The 16,510-nt window shown below is 34.4% G+C and overlaps 1 protein-coding gene across 1 annotated transcript; it reads right to left on the bottom strand.

Annotated features, from left to right (window-relative positions):
• Positions 1-7,154: 7,154 nt before the first annotated feature.
• LOC142164392 (glucan endo-1,3-beta-glucosidase, acidic-like) lies at positions 7,155-8,994 on the bottom strand. Its single transcript, XM_075222370.1, has 2 exons — positions 8,911-8,994; positions 7,155-8,252 (listed from the first exon to the last, which is right to left on the bottom strand). Exons 1-2 carry the CDS (start codon positions 8,972-8,974, stop codon positions 7,294-7,296), a joined length of 1,023 nt encoding a protein of 340 aa, XP_075078471.1. The 5' UTR covers positions 8,975-8,994; the 3' UTR covers positions 7,155-7,293.
• Positions 8,995-16,510: the final 7,516 nt, after the last annotated feature.

Below are 16,510 nucleotides of genomic sequence, written 5' to 3' on the forward strand. Positions count from 1 at the left end.
AATATTAACCTTCACAACTCGTACAAATCAACCACATGCCAAATTCTCTTGTACCCCCCACATGATTCACTGAGTGATATTTCAATACATCCGCATGTTCGGTCAGAACCACACATTGAGACAATGTTGAGCATACCTGGCTCCCTCGTAGTCAATCCGCGGCATCACGAACCATCAGCGCACAGCTGATACCGAGTGTGCAATGTCATACACGAGTGGATGCAAAGGAATGTGCAATATATATTTCATGATGAATCAATGCCGCACGACAAGGAATGAAAGAAGTGAAATTTCTTAATAGTTTACGTAGCCTCTCGAAGATAAGTACAGATGTCTCCATACCGATCCGCAAGACACTACTAAACTTTCTTATGACTTGTAGCACCTATAAACATAGAGCTTTGCTACCAACTTGTCACGACCCGAAATTCCCACCTTCGGGGCCGTGATGGCGCCTAACATTTCACTTGCTAGGCAAGCCAACGTTAGATTAAATCTTATCCATTTTTAACAGTTCAGTTGAACTGATAATAGATCAACCAAATATCTAGAATAAATATGAAGTAGAAATTTAATACAATTTTCAAAACCGGTAGTACAAGTCACAAGCTCTACAGAGTTTACTAGAAAATCTCTAAATACAACTGTTCCCGAATATAATCAACAGTGCAGGAAAATATTAGAAGGTGACTCTGAGGCTTGCGAACGTGACAGTAGGTATACCTTAAGTCTCCACAGCAATGTCCGATCAATTAGTAAGATTATCAACAACACTGAGATATTTCGATCAGCACAAAAGGATGTGCAAAAGTGTAGCATGAGTACACCACAGTAGTACCCAGTAAGTATCAAGCCTAACCTCGGTAGAGTAGTGACGAGGCCAGGTCAAGACACCTACCAGACATATAAACTTGTATAATATGTTGCATAAAGCTAACAAGGAAAGAATATCAATATAAGGCCAATAATAGAAGAATTTTCCATTCAACAATGAAAATAATGATAACACGGATGGCACCGAGCAAACAATCAAGCAATTAAGCAACAACACAGTCAGAGTACAACTATAATATAAACATGGCACGGCATCACCCATAGTTCTCTTACTCTCATCCTTACCATGAAATGATGAATAATTTAAACACAATTAAATACAAATCCAATTTGAACATAGTAAAGTGTCTAATGAGTTATTAAGCCAATTTAGGATTTAAATAAGGTAAAATAGTGGATAGGTTGTACAAAGAGAATATCAATTGAACTCAGTTTAGAAATATATGATATGCGATAAAATATTATATTTATACAAATAAGACACTCAATCAAATCTTAACGAGATAAATATGGGATTTATTAAAGTAATACGTGATAATAATTTTTACGTAAATTACACGACAATAATATAATGATCAAATTTGAGATACCAATTAGAGTAGAAATATAATCACCATTTAGATTAGTAAATCTCCGAATAAAATATGAGTTTTATTTTTGAAAGACACACAAGTAAAACCTCTTGAAAATTCATTCATTTAAATCTGCTAAGTTTCAACAGCTTATCATATCACATAGGATGCATGACTCACACAAGAAGTTCATATTGTTTCATTTTTAATACATTGACGGTTAATTAATTATGTTCAAAATATAATGAAGTTATTTAAGAAATCACAATAACCGTCCCAACATGGAATGCATCATGAGAATTACAATCGGAATTAACCTTAATATCACAATAATTTCATATTTAAATTCCGTTGCGGCGTGCAACCCGATCCTCCAATATATTCATATTAAATTCTATTGCAGCGTGCAACCCGATCCTCCAATATATTCATTTTAAATTCCGTTGCGGCGTGCAACCCGATCCTCCAATATATTCATTTTAAATTCTGTTGCGGCGTGTAGCCCGATCCTCCAATATATTCATTCAACAAATTTGTTGCGGCGTGCAACCCGCTCCTCAAATTAAACATTTTAACACATCTGTTGCGGCGTGCAACCCGCTCCTCAAGCAACACAAATTAAACAACCAATTTACAGCCAACTACGGTGTACCACAAAATCATAAGGAATAACGAGTCTACACAAAGAAGTTACAATTAATGAAAAAGCTACACGATAGCTCACGAATTCAAATAGCAAGGTAATAACAATCCACAATCAAGGCATATAGCAGACAAGCACTAATTCAACAAGTGACTACAATCAACAATTAGCATATAGGGTGAACTTGACAACAAGGATGGAACATGTACTAACAATTTCAAGTAAAGCACGTACAAACAATTCTAACAATAAAAGATATAATCATAACATGATATTTACAAACAATTGTATAAAAGGAGTCTAACGGTCCTAACCGGTCAAATACCACATATAGGTCGTGTACCCACTCGTCATCTCGCGTACACGACCTTCATATAACACAAATGACACAATCATCTCAAATCCTAAGGGGTGGTTTGCCCCACACAAAGTGTCACGACCCAAAATCTCACCCGTCGTGATGGCGCCTATCTCGATACTAGGCAAGCCGTTAATGTCACTAAACCATAATTTCTTTTAAGTTTGAAAATATAATATTTAAATACAATACAAAATCTCCCAAATACAAATACGAACACTCCCCAAAATCTAGTGTCACTGAGTACATGAGCATCTAATATGAATACAAATCTGGAAAGTATAGTCTATAATAGTCTGAGACCAAATACCGTAAACAAAGAGATAGAGAAGGAGAGACAAGGTATGCGGAAACACGATAGCTACCTCAAAATCTCCTGAAAATCAACCGCGTGAAAGGATCAACACCTGCTGTGTCCGGGGATACCTGGATCTGCACACGAAGTGCAGAGTGTAGTATGAGTATAACCAACTCAGCAAGTAACAATAATAAATAAGGAACTGAAGATAGTAACGAGCTACACAGTTATGGTTAATTTCCAGTAATTCCAACAAAGAATAAACATGCTATCAAATCTGGCAGTTTAATGTCAAATCAATTTTTATACAGTTCCTGTTCATGTAATCCGTATATCAACAATCTTCCAGAGATTTCACAACAATGACAGATAGCAACTAAGTACAACAATAAATGGAAATCAAGTATAACCTCTTAGGACAACAATCACTCACTGGGCTCCCAGCCCTCATCACTCACTCTCAGTGGGTACTCGCGCTCACTGGGGGTGTACAAACTCCGGAGGGGCTCCTATAGCCCAAGCGCTATAATCTGCACGGACAACTCACGTGCTGCATGGACAACTCATATGTCATAATATAAATATTTGGATCTGCACGGCCAACTCACGTGCTATAGTATAATATAAGGATCCTCACGGCCAACTCACGTGCTGCACGGCCAACTCACGTGCTATAGTATAATATAAGGATCTGCACGGCCAACTCACATGTTGCACGGCCAACTCACGTGCTATAGTATAATATCTCACAATCAGGCCCTCGGCCTCACTCAGTCATAAAGCTCTCCAGTCTCTAGGGCTCTCAACAATCATGAAATCAGCCCAAACAACAATAATATGACACATCAATAATGAACAATAGATACTGAGACAAAATAATCAAGTAACTATGACTGAGTACAAAATAACAATTTAAGCAAATAATTCAATATGTACACAACCTCTGTAGGTCCCAACAATACCAACATATAGCCTAAACATGGTTTCTAACCTAACTTATAGTCAAATTTCCACAACAATTAGAGAACACATAATTATCAATAAGTTATTCAACTTTACAGTTTTCACGGGACGGACCAAGTCATAATCCCCTCGGTGTACGCCCATACGTCAATCACTTAGCATGTGCGTCACCTCCAAAATAATCACATGATACAAAAATTCGGGGTTTCATACCCTCAGGACCATATTTAAAACTGTTACTTACCTCAAACCGTGTAATTCTTTATTCCGCTATGCCCTTTTCACGAGAATTGGTCTCCGAAAGCCTCGTATCTAGCCATAATTAATTCGATTCAGTCAATACCCATTATTGTAATTAATTCCATAAGGAGATACTAAGTTTTCCAATAAAATTCGAAATTAACTTCAAAAATTGCTCGTGGGGCCCGCATATCGGAACCAGACAAAAGTTACAGAATATGAACGCTCATCCAACCACGAGTCTAACCATACAAATTTCACCAAAATCCGACACCAACTCGAACCTCAAATCTTCAATTAAAACCTATGAAGATTTCTACCATTTTCAACCCAATCCTTACCCATTTGAACTTAACAATCTTTCCACAACCTTATTGGTATGTATACATAATACTCTTATACCCAGGAATCATACTATAAATCACCCATTTTTACTCCAAACCCGAAATTGAAGAATTGAGAAAAGAAATTCCTACCTCTTTGATGCCCTAGCAAGATCCTTGTGAAATCTTCAAACCTTGAATAAGAATTGATGGATAAATGACTAAGTCTTCACTTTCTCTCTCTAAAATGCTCTCACCTCTCTCTAAAATATCAGATTTTGGCTCAAAAATGAACTTCAAGGGCTATAAATCGAAGTTGGGTCGGGTCAAAAATTAGAAAGAATGGAAGCTCCGACGCAGTTATGTTGTCGCATATGCGATCGCATAACAGGTATGCGGTCCACATACTGGCCGCATAATTTGGCCTCCAAATCTGGGCATTACTGACCCGGTCCGCTATCATTATGCGGTCTGCATACTTGTTTTGCGGTCGCATAATGCACCGCAAAACAGGTTTGCGGTCGCATAGTGCACCGCAGATTTTTCTCAAATCTTGCCCCTCTATTGATCCACTTTGTGACCATTATGCGGTCCGCATAGTGATTCTGCGACCGCATAGTGGTCGCAGAAAAGACCCTTTTCCGACAAAATTTTTCTTTACACATCGGTGCATTGTTCAACCCAAAAAGTCCGAGCTTATAATATTTGTACTAATTGATCTACCTCGGCACTACCAAACCTGAATTTCCTTAGCAAAATTTCTCTGGGGTCGTTACACATAAGTCAACATCCGGTCAGCCTCTTCAACTTAAATTCTAAACCTTGGAACTAAGTGCTCCAAATCATTTCAAAACCTCACCGAACCCAAACCAATTACCCCGGCAAGCCAAATAACAACTGTAATTCACAATTTGAGCAGTAAATGGGAAAATAGGATTATAATACTCAAAACGACCGGTCGGGTCGTTACACAAAGTTAGACAAGACACTTACCTTAACGGAGTTAAGCCGATATTCCAAAATAGCATTCTCACGTGAATTTTCCTCCGAACGGCTCCAGTCTTTCTTGAGCTTTCCTTACGTTACCACAATATTTCGAAAATCCTACAAACTTCAATCTATTTAGAAACATAACAAAATCGAACCATAATTAGGAAGATATGCATGGTTTCAGCTCATTTGAGTATTTTATCAAACACTAGGTGTGCAAATTTGGTTACAAGGTTCTTCTACAAGATTTTCTTCGCTCCACAACCCAATCCTTACTTATTTGAGCTCAACAATCTTTCCACAAACCTTATTGGTACAAGAATATATGCATAATACTCTTACACTCAAGAATCATACTCTCAATCACCCATCTTTTACCCCAAACTCGAAATTGAAGACTAGGGGTTTGAATCTTACCTCTTAGATGAAGATCTTGTGATTGGCTTCCTTAATTCTTGAAGATTGGTGCAAGATTGGATGATTATAATGTTAGGTTTCCTCCTTCTCTCTCTAAAATGCTCTTACTTCTCTCTATACCCCTTATAAAAATACCCCCAAAATAAGCCCCAAAGGCTATTTATCAAAATGGGGTCGGGTTATGAAAATAGGAAAATTAACCCTCCGAACTCAGGTCTGCGGTCGCATAATGGACCGTACAATTGGCAAGCGGGTCGCATAATACACCGCAAAACAGATGCCTAGAAATAGGCTTCACTGGACAAGTCTACGACCATTTTGCGGTCGCATAACCACTTCTGCGGCTCGCAGAATGATTCTGTGGTCGCAGAATTGGCCGCAAAATTGCTTTCTGTCAGTCTTTAGTAATTTGGTCATAGCTTCTTGTAGGAGTATCCAAATAACGAACGGTTTGAAGCGTTAAAAACTAGACTCAAAGAGATTTAATTTGATAGGTTATACATCATATAACTCTTTATATGTATGTAGATATGCTCGTCCAAAATTTGGTCTTGTGCGTACCCACTTGAAACTTTTAGTCTATCATGAAATTTTCAACTTGACTTGTGCTTAGGCCTCTCCTTAGACCCCACATCACTTATAATATGCCTCGTTCACTTTATCCAATTGATATCCATCATATTAATAGTTCTCGTTTGCACACAGAATAATATAATTAGTATACATCAACTTTCTAATTTCGCCAAAATGCGCCGAATTATTCTACGGACTTCCAACTCCAATTCCGGACATACGCCTAAGTCCGAAATCATCATACGAACCTATTGAAACTATTAAAGTTCTATTCCGAGGTCGTTTGCACAAAAGTAAAACTCTGGTCAACTCTTTTCATTTAAGCTTCCAAAACAAGAATATATTGTTCTTTCAATTAAATCTCGAATCATCCAAAAATAAAACTTGACCGCACGCGCAAGTCATAATACACATTACGAAGCTGCTCGAGGTCTTAAGCCGTTAAAGGGGAGCTAATTCTTAAAATGACAAGTCGGATCGTTACACTTGAATTAAAAATACCTGATAGATATATAATATACTTATTGTTCATGTATAATATATGTATAACCATGTATAATCAGTATATAATCTTTGTATACGACTAAAAAAAAGTTAATATTGAATCTGACCGGCTATTTATGTAAAGCTCCCGAATTGAAACAAGGAAATCTAATTGGATCGTTTCATAAATAACTAGTCGTTAGTCACGTGCCGTTATACGTGTATCACTTGTTAATAGTTACATATTTTATATATCTAAGTCATGAAAAGCAAAAATAAAAAATCAAGTTTTAAGATTCAATTATTTATTTCCCCTTTTCTCTCTTAGTTTCCACCAATAATCTTTGAAACTTCAATATGATTCAGGATAACGACGTGTTTGAAATTTATAGAATAAGTATATAAACATTAATATATAAATAAAAAATAAGCAATTAAACAAGTAATTTGACAGCATAAATAAATTTATAAAGGTGGTATGCATATAGATATGAGAATTATGAACTACATATTTCCGGGGCTAACTTCCTTTATATATTCTTTTTATTGAGACAATAGTTTTCACCTAAAATCATTGAAGAATTACAAATTTTGTAAAATCAACTACTCTCCTGGAAGTTAAGATTATACTTGGGAGTTTTATCAGGATGGAAAACTCCAAAATGCTTCTCAGTCTCGGCCCCGATCTTAATATTTTCATCAAATATAGCAAACAAATAAGTTTCTATAGCAGTTCCAGGCTTGTGTGGAGTTCCTGCACCTGACTTCACATGACTAATCAAATTACTGTAATAAGTTCCAGCATTATCTATATTTGCTCCATCTCCACCATCAGATGGCCATCCACTTTCCGAAATAACAATTGGCAAGTTTTCTCCGCCAGCTTTCTCAACTGCATAATAAGTTGCATCCAACATAGCGTCGAAAAGATTATGATAGCCCGATGGATCGGGATTCTGTTGTGTAAATAGTGCATAAGGGAGTGGCACATGAGCAGGGTCGCCAAGATAACCAAAATACGGATAAATATTTGCTAGGACAGGCAAGTTATTCTGTTTCAGGAACCCGATAAGTGGGTTAATGAAACTGCTTATATCGTCGCTAAATACTGACTGAGAAGGTGGATATGTGTTCCTCAAAATCCCTGTCTCTATAGCCGTTGAGACCTTAACCTGAAGTTGAAATTTCGTTATCGCCTGTTGCACGTTTTGCAATGCGGGGATAAGAAAGGGAGCAAATTTAGATGTTGCAACATTAGCAGGGGATACTTCATTTCCAACATTTATATATTTGAACTTAACATCTGGTGAATAAGCCACAATATTTGCATTAACCCAATTTGTAGCTGCATTTGGATCTGTTAAAGCTTGAAGATTATCATTAGGAATATCAAGAATTATTTCAATGTTACTTCCCTTAAGAGCAGTGAGTGTTTCAGCAATTGGATCGTAAACTCTCATATTTGTTATGCCATTAGCTTTATAAAGATTTACAACATCTTGTGCTGATGGTAAGTTGTTACCATTTCTTCCATAACATACTCCAATAGGTTGTGCCTCTGCATCATAAAATAAAAAAAAGATAGTGTAAATAAAGGAATTTATTGTCGAATCAGCGACGGAGCCAAAAATTGTAATAAGGGGATTCAAAAAATTCAAACTTGCGACCTAAAGCAATTTTCTAAACTACTTATGTCACTACAATAAAAACTTTTTCTATGTCAAGGAGAGATTCAAAAGTTTATATGTATATGAAAATTATTATTCTCGCATTATTTACACAGTACTCCAACGAAAGGGATTCAATTGAACCCCTTCATTAATCGTGCCTCCGCCATTACATAAGTACCCAAGTTGACACCCTTTGAAACTAAAGCACCTATTCTGTATAAGATTTTACGTTATCGATATAGTTTAATCAATTATAATAGTTTGTTGACTATTTTTTCAAGCGACCAACCAATATTAATAAAAGAGGGTTACCTATAATTACATTTTAAGTAATCGAGTTATATAAATATTTATATATCAATAGTACATAGAACATAAACTCGTCTGTATAAATTATGTAACAGAAAAAGCGATTTGGTAAATTTCTTAATCATGCATAAAGCATATGGGATACCCAAAAGAAATTAATCCTTTGAAGGTATACAAAAAATAATAACAATAAAATGTTTAAAGTAAAACCAAGATAATGAGATGATGAGAAAATACCTATTATTTGAAGGTATGTCATTACCATACCAACAAATACAAACATCAACAAGTTAGCCATCATGAAAAAGCAATAAGAAACAAATGAAATGTATGATGTAGGAAAAAGACCAAATGATGGCTTCTTATATAGGGAAAAAATGACTAGAGTGTAATATTAAAATTAGTTACTGCAATTTGGTCAACGTTAGGTATTTGTAAAGTCATTTAATACATAAACATATAAGCGTATGTATAGTATTAGAAATTATTTGATGGTCTAATTGAAAATTTTAGTTTAGATTTGCTACTCTATAATTTGTGAGTAGTCCCTCACAATTTTGGAATATGATTAGAGCATGACATAGTTTTTAATATATCATCATAATATCTGTTTTTTTCCCCTCACTGCATTGTGTTAGATGTCTAACGATAGATAATTTTTTTTTTGTCAAATTTAATCGAATTTTGAGCTTGTGGTTTAAATGCTATATCAATTTTAAAATAGTGATACATATCCACGAGAAGTAGCACAAAAAGGGCAAAAACAAAAATCATTGACCGCATGCATTTGACTGCCTAAAAGTTATTCACACAATCAAATTAATTAACTATATATGGAGGTGTTCATGTAAACCGTAAAACCAAACCAAATTAAAAACTGAAGTACACCGACCAAAAACAAAAAAACGATATTTTTTTGTTTGATTTGGTTTAAAACTGATAAAATTTAGTTTGATTTTAATTTTAAGCAAAAAATAATTGAAAAAATCAAACCAAATCGATTATATAAATACCTATTTAAAACTTATAATTACGCACATATATGTATGTTTTTACATATTTTTCTTAAATTGTTGAGTATGTTTTATTTTCTTTGTGGAAGTGGCTTTTCTAACTGATTAAGCCTTGTTACTGTCTGATAGTTTTATTCAATTAAATTTTTTAAACTGTGTTTTGCAACATTTTCCTTTGAACACAGTTATTATTCCCAGTGGCGGATCCAGGATTTGAAGATCGTGGGTGCTCACTCTAACATAAAGTTGATGTCAATCGCATAGTAGAAGTATATAATTATATAAACACGACAGAAAAAAATTAATGAAAAGATTACGATTAATATTATCATTATCAAAAAAGACTTCTACACACAAGTCATAATGAACTACTAACAATATTATCATTATTAACAAAATTCTAGCCAAAAGGTATAACAGTGCTCGGCGATTATTCACATATTGAAAACGATAAATAATAACATCATTGCTTATAGTTACGAAAGCTTTTCGCTTTTCTGTTTTTTACTTTTAAAATACCCAATTTTTTTTCTTTGAGCCACAAAAATTATTATGAGACAAAACATATTAAGAGAGGCACATTTTTTTCTTTTCAATTTCTCTAGCTTTAATCAAATCTTAGTTCTTACTTTTTCCCTTTTATGTGTCACAACGAGAAGAAAATGTATATAAAAAAAAAGAACAAAAAGGAAATGTCAGCAATGGAAAGAATAAGGTTAGATTTGGAATTAGGGAAAGAAGGGCAATGCATTGCGGGAAAGTAGCGGAATTCGGCGTGGCTGATAAAATATTTACTATCATAAAAAGCAGCTAAATTTTCCTAAGAAAAACTGCTTAGCGTAAGAATCGAACCTAGCCACCTCAAAAAACAACAAGCCTTAACTTCCGCCGTTGATCCAAAGCACCCAAGTATACTGGGTGTTGCCTATTACAATTTAGATATAGTTTTACTATTTTCTATATAACTACCCGAGCTCACATTGGGGTTAATGGGTGCTTGAGCACCACAAATTGATACCTAGATCCGCCCTGATTATTCCCTCACTAAGACTTATTTTTGAGTAGATGTTCTTCTGCAAAATATATTAAGACTTGTGAGTACACTATATATCTAATTAATATAATTTTTTCTCAATATAGGTCTAATGTCTGATGTTGGCCTTTTCACTAGCCATATGATCAATTAGTCTATTTCGAGAATTTCCTACAATTTTTCCGATGTCAAGTAAGGGACTTGATGTCAAGACTCTGAGACTTGAGAATTTTCAAAAAAGAAAAACAATAAAAACCGGGGGAAACTGTAAAATCGACAAAAATGGAACCGATGTAGTTTCTGTTATATTTGATGTGATTTGGTTCAAATATTTTAAAACATATCTTAATTGATTTGGTTTCTTTTTAGGTAAAACCCGATCCAAATCGAATGATGAATACGCCTAAGGCCCTAACTATTGGTAAATATTTACACTCAGGGTGTGTTTGGTATAACAGAAAATATTTTCCGTGGAAAATATTTTTCAAGAAAATATTTTTTTGAAAAATAAGTAGTAATCTTATTCATTTCCCGGTGTTTGGTACGCGTAAACTTCCAAACACATAAACCTCCGAACTCATAACTTTGGAACTTGTAAAATTTCGAACATGTAAACCGAAAGATGAAAAAACTAAAATTGAAAATATATAAAAAAAAATATTTTTTTCGGGGGTGGGGATGCAGAAAAACGAAAAAACAAAAATTTAAAATTAAAAAACAAAAAGTAAAAAAAAAAACAAATTGTGAGGTGGTGGGGCAGTCGAGGAGGGGGGTTGGCGGGGTGGGGGTGGATGGTGCAGAAAAAAGAAAAAACAGAAATTTGAAATTATAAAAAAAAAAGTAAATTTTTTTATTTATTTTGCGGGGGGTTAGTAGGGTGGGTGGTGACCAAAAAAAAATTAAAATTTGAAAAAACAAAAGCCTTTTCTGAGAGAGGGGTGGGTGGATAGGCATGAGATGGGGTTAGGTGGGTGGGTCTGGGGGTGTGAGGTGGATTGGTGAGGGTGGGGAATAAGGTGGGGAAGGTTGAGAAAGAGTTTTGGAAAATGTTTTCCCTTCTCTTGATAAGGAAAATATTTTCCTCCGATTGAAGGAAAATGAATTCATAAGAAAAATATTTTCCAAAATATTTAAACCAACCAAATATGAAAAAATTGAAAAACATTTTCTGTTTTCCTTCGTACCAAACACACCCTCAAAATGAATTATGGTAAATTATTTAATCATGCATAAAGCATAGGGGATACCCAGAAAAATTAATCCTTTGAAGGTGAACAAAAAATAATAACAATATAAAATGTTTAAAGTAAAACCAAGATAATAATTTGAGGAGAAAATACCTATTATTTGAAGGTATGTCATTGCCATACCAACAAATACAAACATGAACAAGTTAGCCATCATGAAAAAGCAATAAGAAACAAATTATGAAATGTAAAGTGTAGGAAAAAGACTAGAGGATGGCTTCTTATATAGGGGGGGAAATGACTAGAGTGTAATACTAAAATTAGTTACTGCAATTTGGTCAAAGTTAGGAATATGTAAAGTCATTTAATATATAAACATATAAGCTTAAATCACATGTACAGAATTGGAAATTATTTGATGGACCAATTGAGAATTTGAGTTCAGATTTACTACTCTATTATTTATGAGTAGTCCCTCAGAATTTTGGAATATGACATGACTTAACTTTTAATATATATCTAATATCATGATAATATTATGTTTTTTTACTACATTGTGTTAGATGTCTAGCAATATTTAATTTACATTTTAGATCAAAATTTAAATGAATTTTGAAATCGCGGTTTAAATGCTATGTCAATTTTAAAATATTGATATATATTCCACGAGAAGTAGCACAACAAAGAAGAAGAAAAAGTAGTCATTCACTGTGTGCATTGACTACGTAAAAATTATTTACACAATTAAATTATTAATTAACAATAAATAGAAAGGATTGTTCACGATAAACAAAAAATTGAAGACAAACCAAAAATTAAATTAAACCGGAAAAATAAACGACATTTTTATTTGGTTTGGTTTTGAATTCAAGCAACAAAAAAAATAATCGAAAAAGGTCAGTACAAAATCTACTTTATAGATACCTATTTAGAGATTAAAATTTCTCGCATGTATATGTACGTTTTTACATATTCTTTTTAAAAAATTCTACAGTATGTTTTATTTTCTATGTGGAAGTGGCTTTACTAACTGATAAGCCTTGTTACTATTTGATAGCTTTTATTCTTTTTATTATTTTTTTATTGTCATTTGCAATATTTTCCTTGGAACACAGTTATTATTTCCGCATTAATAAGACTAATTATACTTGTGAAAATATTATTCAGTGCCTTGTTTTTTTAGTGGATGTGCTTCTGCAGAATATATTAAGACTTGTGAGTACACTTATCTATCTAATTTATTTATATAAATTTTTCTCAATATAGGTCAATTGTCTAATGTTGGCCTTTTCAAACTTGGCTAATAATATATATTTTTTTAAAAGTAGATGTTATGATTGAAGTAAATTCAAACTTGAAAGATTTAAAATTTTGATAATTTATCATTTACTCACTTTCTATTTGTGTTTCACTCAATCTTGATTCTCATCCATTGCTTCTTTGACTCAATTCTAATTAGTGAAGGTTAGTGTAATCTTGACTGTATAGTTACAATTTGGTAAAAAGTCAACATTGAGTTTGAAACTCATTTTGGAAGATGCTTTGTTATGAATTTCAAAGGGCTATTATATCTAAGGATGTTCTATTGCCGTATCGTTTAAGGAAAGCTAGATAGCGAATGTATACTCAACGCACAATGCTTCCTAGGAGATATTGGAATAGGCATTTCCTCGTCTTTCAAATAATTTATCATTAAATTACTTTTTAGTATAAACTTATGTTTATAGCAACTCTGTTTAATTTTATGATCTTTTTTTGATATTACGACCGTCTTCATATATTTTTTTCTCTATTTATTAGTCATTTACAGATTCATATACTCATAAGTTGTACAATGAGCTGCTGAATATGCGATCATATTACATTTTTAATCATCATTAGTGGGTAATTTAGACTTAAAACTAACTTGGTGTGCCAAGAATGTGATTAAGTCATAACTTTCAATGAGTTAACCAATGATGATACTTGATTAGATTGACATATTCTGCTAAATAAAATCAATCTCATTATAGGCAAAAATTATACCCCCTATATCCCCAAAACGCTCGTCACTTATTGGGATAATTTGATCAATTTCACACCTAAAACCACATTTGTTTATTCAATTCAACAAGATAAGATTTTGATTTACAAGTACTATGTAAAAATGTACTAAACATTGCACTTCCTCACATATTAAGTTGACAAAGTAATACGTTTAGGAAATTACAATCAAAGATCACTTATTTACTATTCAAGTGGAAACACTATTGTCACGACCCAAAATCCCAAGCTGTCGTGATGGCACCTATCTCGTTACTAGGCAAACCGATAATATCAATAAACCACCATTTCTTTTAAGTTTGAAAATATAATAATTAAATATTATACAAAATCCCACAAATACTGATACGAATACTCCCCAAAACCTGGTGTCACTGAGTACATGAGCATCTAATATGAATACAAGTATGGAAAAATACGATCTATAATAGTCTAAGACCAAAATACGGTAAACAGGGAGATAGGGAAGGAGAGACAAGGTCTGCGAAATACGACAGCTACCTCTGAATCTCCGAAAAATCAACTGTACGAGAGAATCAACACCCGCTATGTCCAGAAGCACATGGATCTGCACACAAAGTGCAAGATGTAGTATGAGTATAACCAACTCAGCAAGTAATAATAATAACTAAGGAACTGAAGATAGTGACGAGCTACACAATTATAGTTCACTTTCAGTAATTTCAACAAAGAATAGACATGCTTTCAAATCCAATAGTTTAAGTCAAATCAGTTTTATACAGTTTAAGTTCGTGTAATCCGGATATAAAATCTTTCAGAGTATTTCACAACAATGACAGATAGCAACTAAGTGCAACAACAAATGAAAAGCAAGTACATCCTCTCAGAGCAATAATCATTCAACTCGTCACAACAGCTCAGCCACTCGGCTCTCAACCCTCAGCACTCACACTCAATGAGTACCCGCGCTCACTAGGGGTGTGCAGCACGTGAGTTGTGCGTGCGGATTATAGCGCTTGGGCTGTAGGAGCTCCGGTTTTTTTTTTTTTTTTTTTTTTTGGATAACTCATATGCTATAATATCCTGTACGGACAACTCACGTGCCATAGTATCCTTACCTCACCGGCAGGCCCTCGGCCTTACTTGGTCATCAACCTGTCTAGTCTCTCGGGCTCTCAGAAATCATAAAGATCAACCCAAACAAAGATAACATAGTGAATCAACAAATATTAAGAAAGACTGAGGTGTGATGTACAAGTAAAATCATGACTGAGTAAAAGGCAGCAATTAGCAAATAATTCAACAAGTATGTGATCTCTGCGGGTCCCAACAGTACTATCACATAGCCTAAGCATGATTTCCAACATGATTTACAGTCAAATTTTTTCAACACATAGAGAGCATATAGCTAACAACAAGTTATTCAACTTTACAATTTCACGGGATGGACCAAGTCACAATCCCTTCGGTGCACGCCACACGCCCGTCACCTAGCATGTGTGTCACCTCCAAAATAATCACATGACACAAAAATCTGGGGTTTCATACCCTCAGGACCAAATTTATAACAGTTACTTACCTCAAAACGTGAAATTTTTTACTCTGCTATGCCTTTGCCTAGCAAATCGGTCTCCGAATACCTCGAATCTAGTCACAAATAATTTGTTTCAGACAATAAAATTTATTGAAATTAATTCCATAAAGAAATACTAATTTTTCATAAAAATCCGAAATTTAGCTCAAAAATACCTGTGGGGCCTACATCTCGGAACCCGCCAAAATTTATAAAATCCGAAAGTCTATTCAACCACGAGTCTACCCATACCAATTTTACCAAAATCCGACCTCAACTCGATCCTCAAATCTACAAATCTTATTTCCAAATTTCTAAATTCAAATCTCCGATTTACACTTCACAATCATGTAATCTAGTCAGATTATTCGATGATAATTCAATATTATGGAGTAGAAATGATCACAAGGGACTTACCTCAAATTTTCCTTGAAAATCTATCAAAAATCGCCTCTCTTCAAGCTCCAATTTGTCAAAAATGACGAATGGGGCGAAGTCCCCTCCTTTATAATTCTGCCCAGACAGCCCTTGATCCTGCCTCGATCCTGGGCATCGATCCTCGGCCTCGATTCTGACACTCGATCCTGGCCCTCGACCCTGGCCTTTGATCCTGCCTTCGATCCTGCGCTCGATGTCACGACCCAAAATCCAACTAGTCATGATGGCACCTAACCCAACCCGTTAGGTAAGCCAATTACTAACTATCCGATTCTAATAATAATTATTAAAATAATTTAAGTAAATAAAGGTCATAATCTTATACAATCCCCAAGAACTGGTTGTACAAATCATGATCTTCCAAGAATAGAGTTTACAAAGTGAAAATGAAATAAATACATAGTCTGTTTGAATAGTACATAAACAGAGCTTTTATAAATCTAAGGCTACCATGAACAAGAGGCAGCTACAACAGGAACGCAGGTACATCTTCAAATCCCGCAACTATCGAGCACGACAACAACAGCAACCAACATCTGCACGCAATGTGCAGAAGTGTAATATCAGTACTACCGACCCCATGTACTGA

The sequence above is a fragment of the Nicotiana tabacum genome, chromosome 9 (assembly GCF_000715075.1).
Source record: "Nicotiana tabacum cultivar K326 chromosome 9, ASM71507v2, whole genome shotgun sequence".
Classification (NCBI taxonomy): domain Eukaryota; kingdom Viridiplantae; phylum Streptophyta; class Magnoliopsida; order Solanales; family Solanaceae; genus Nicotiana; species Nicotiana tabacum.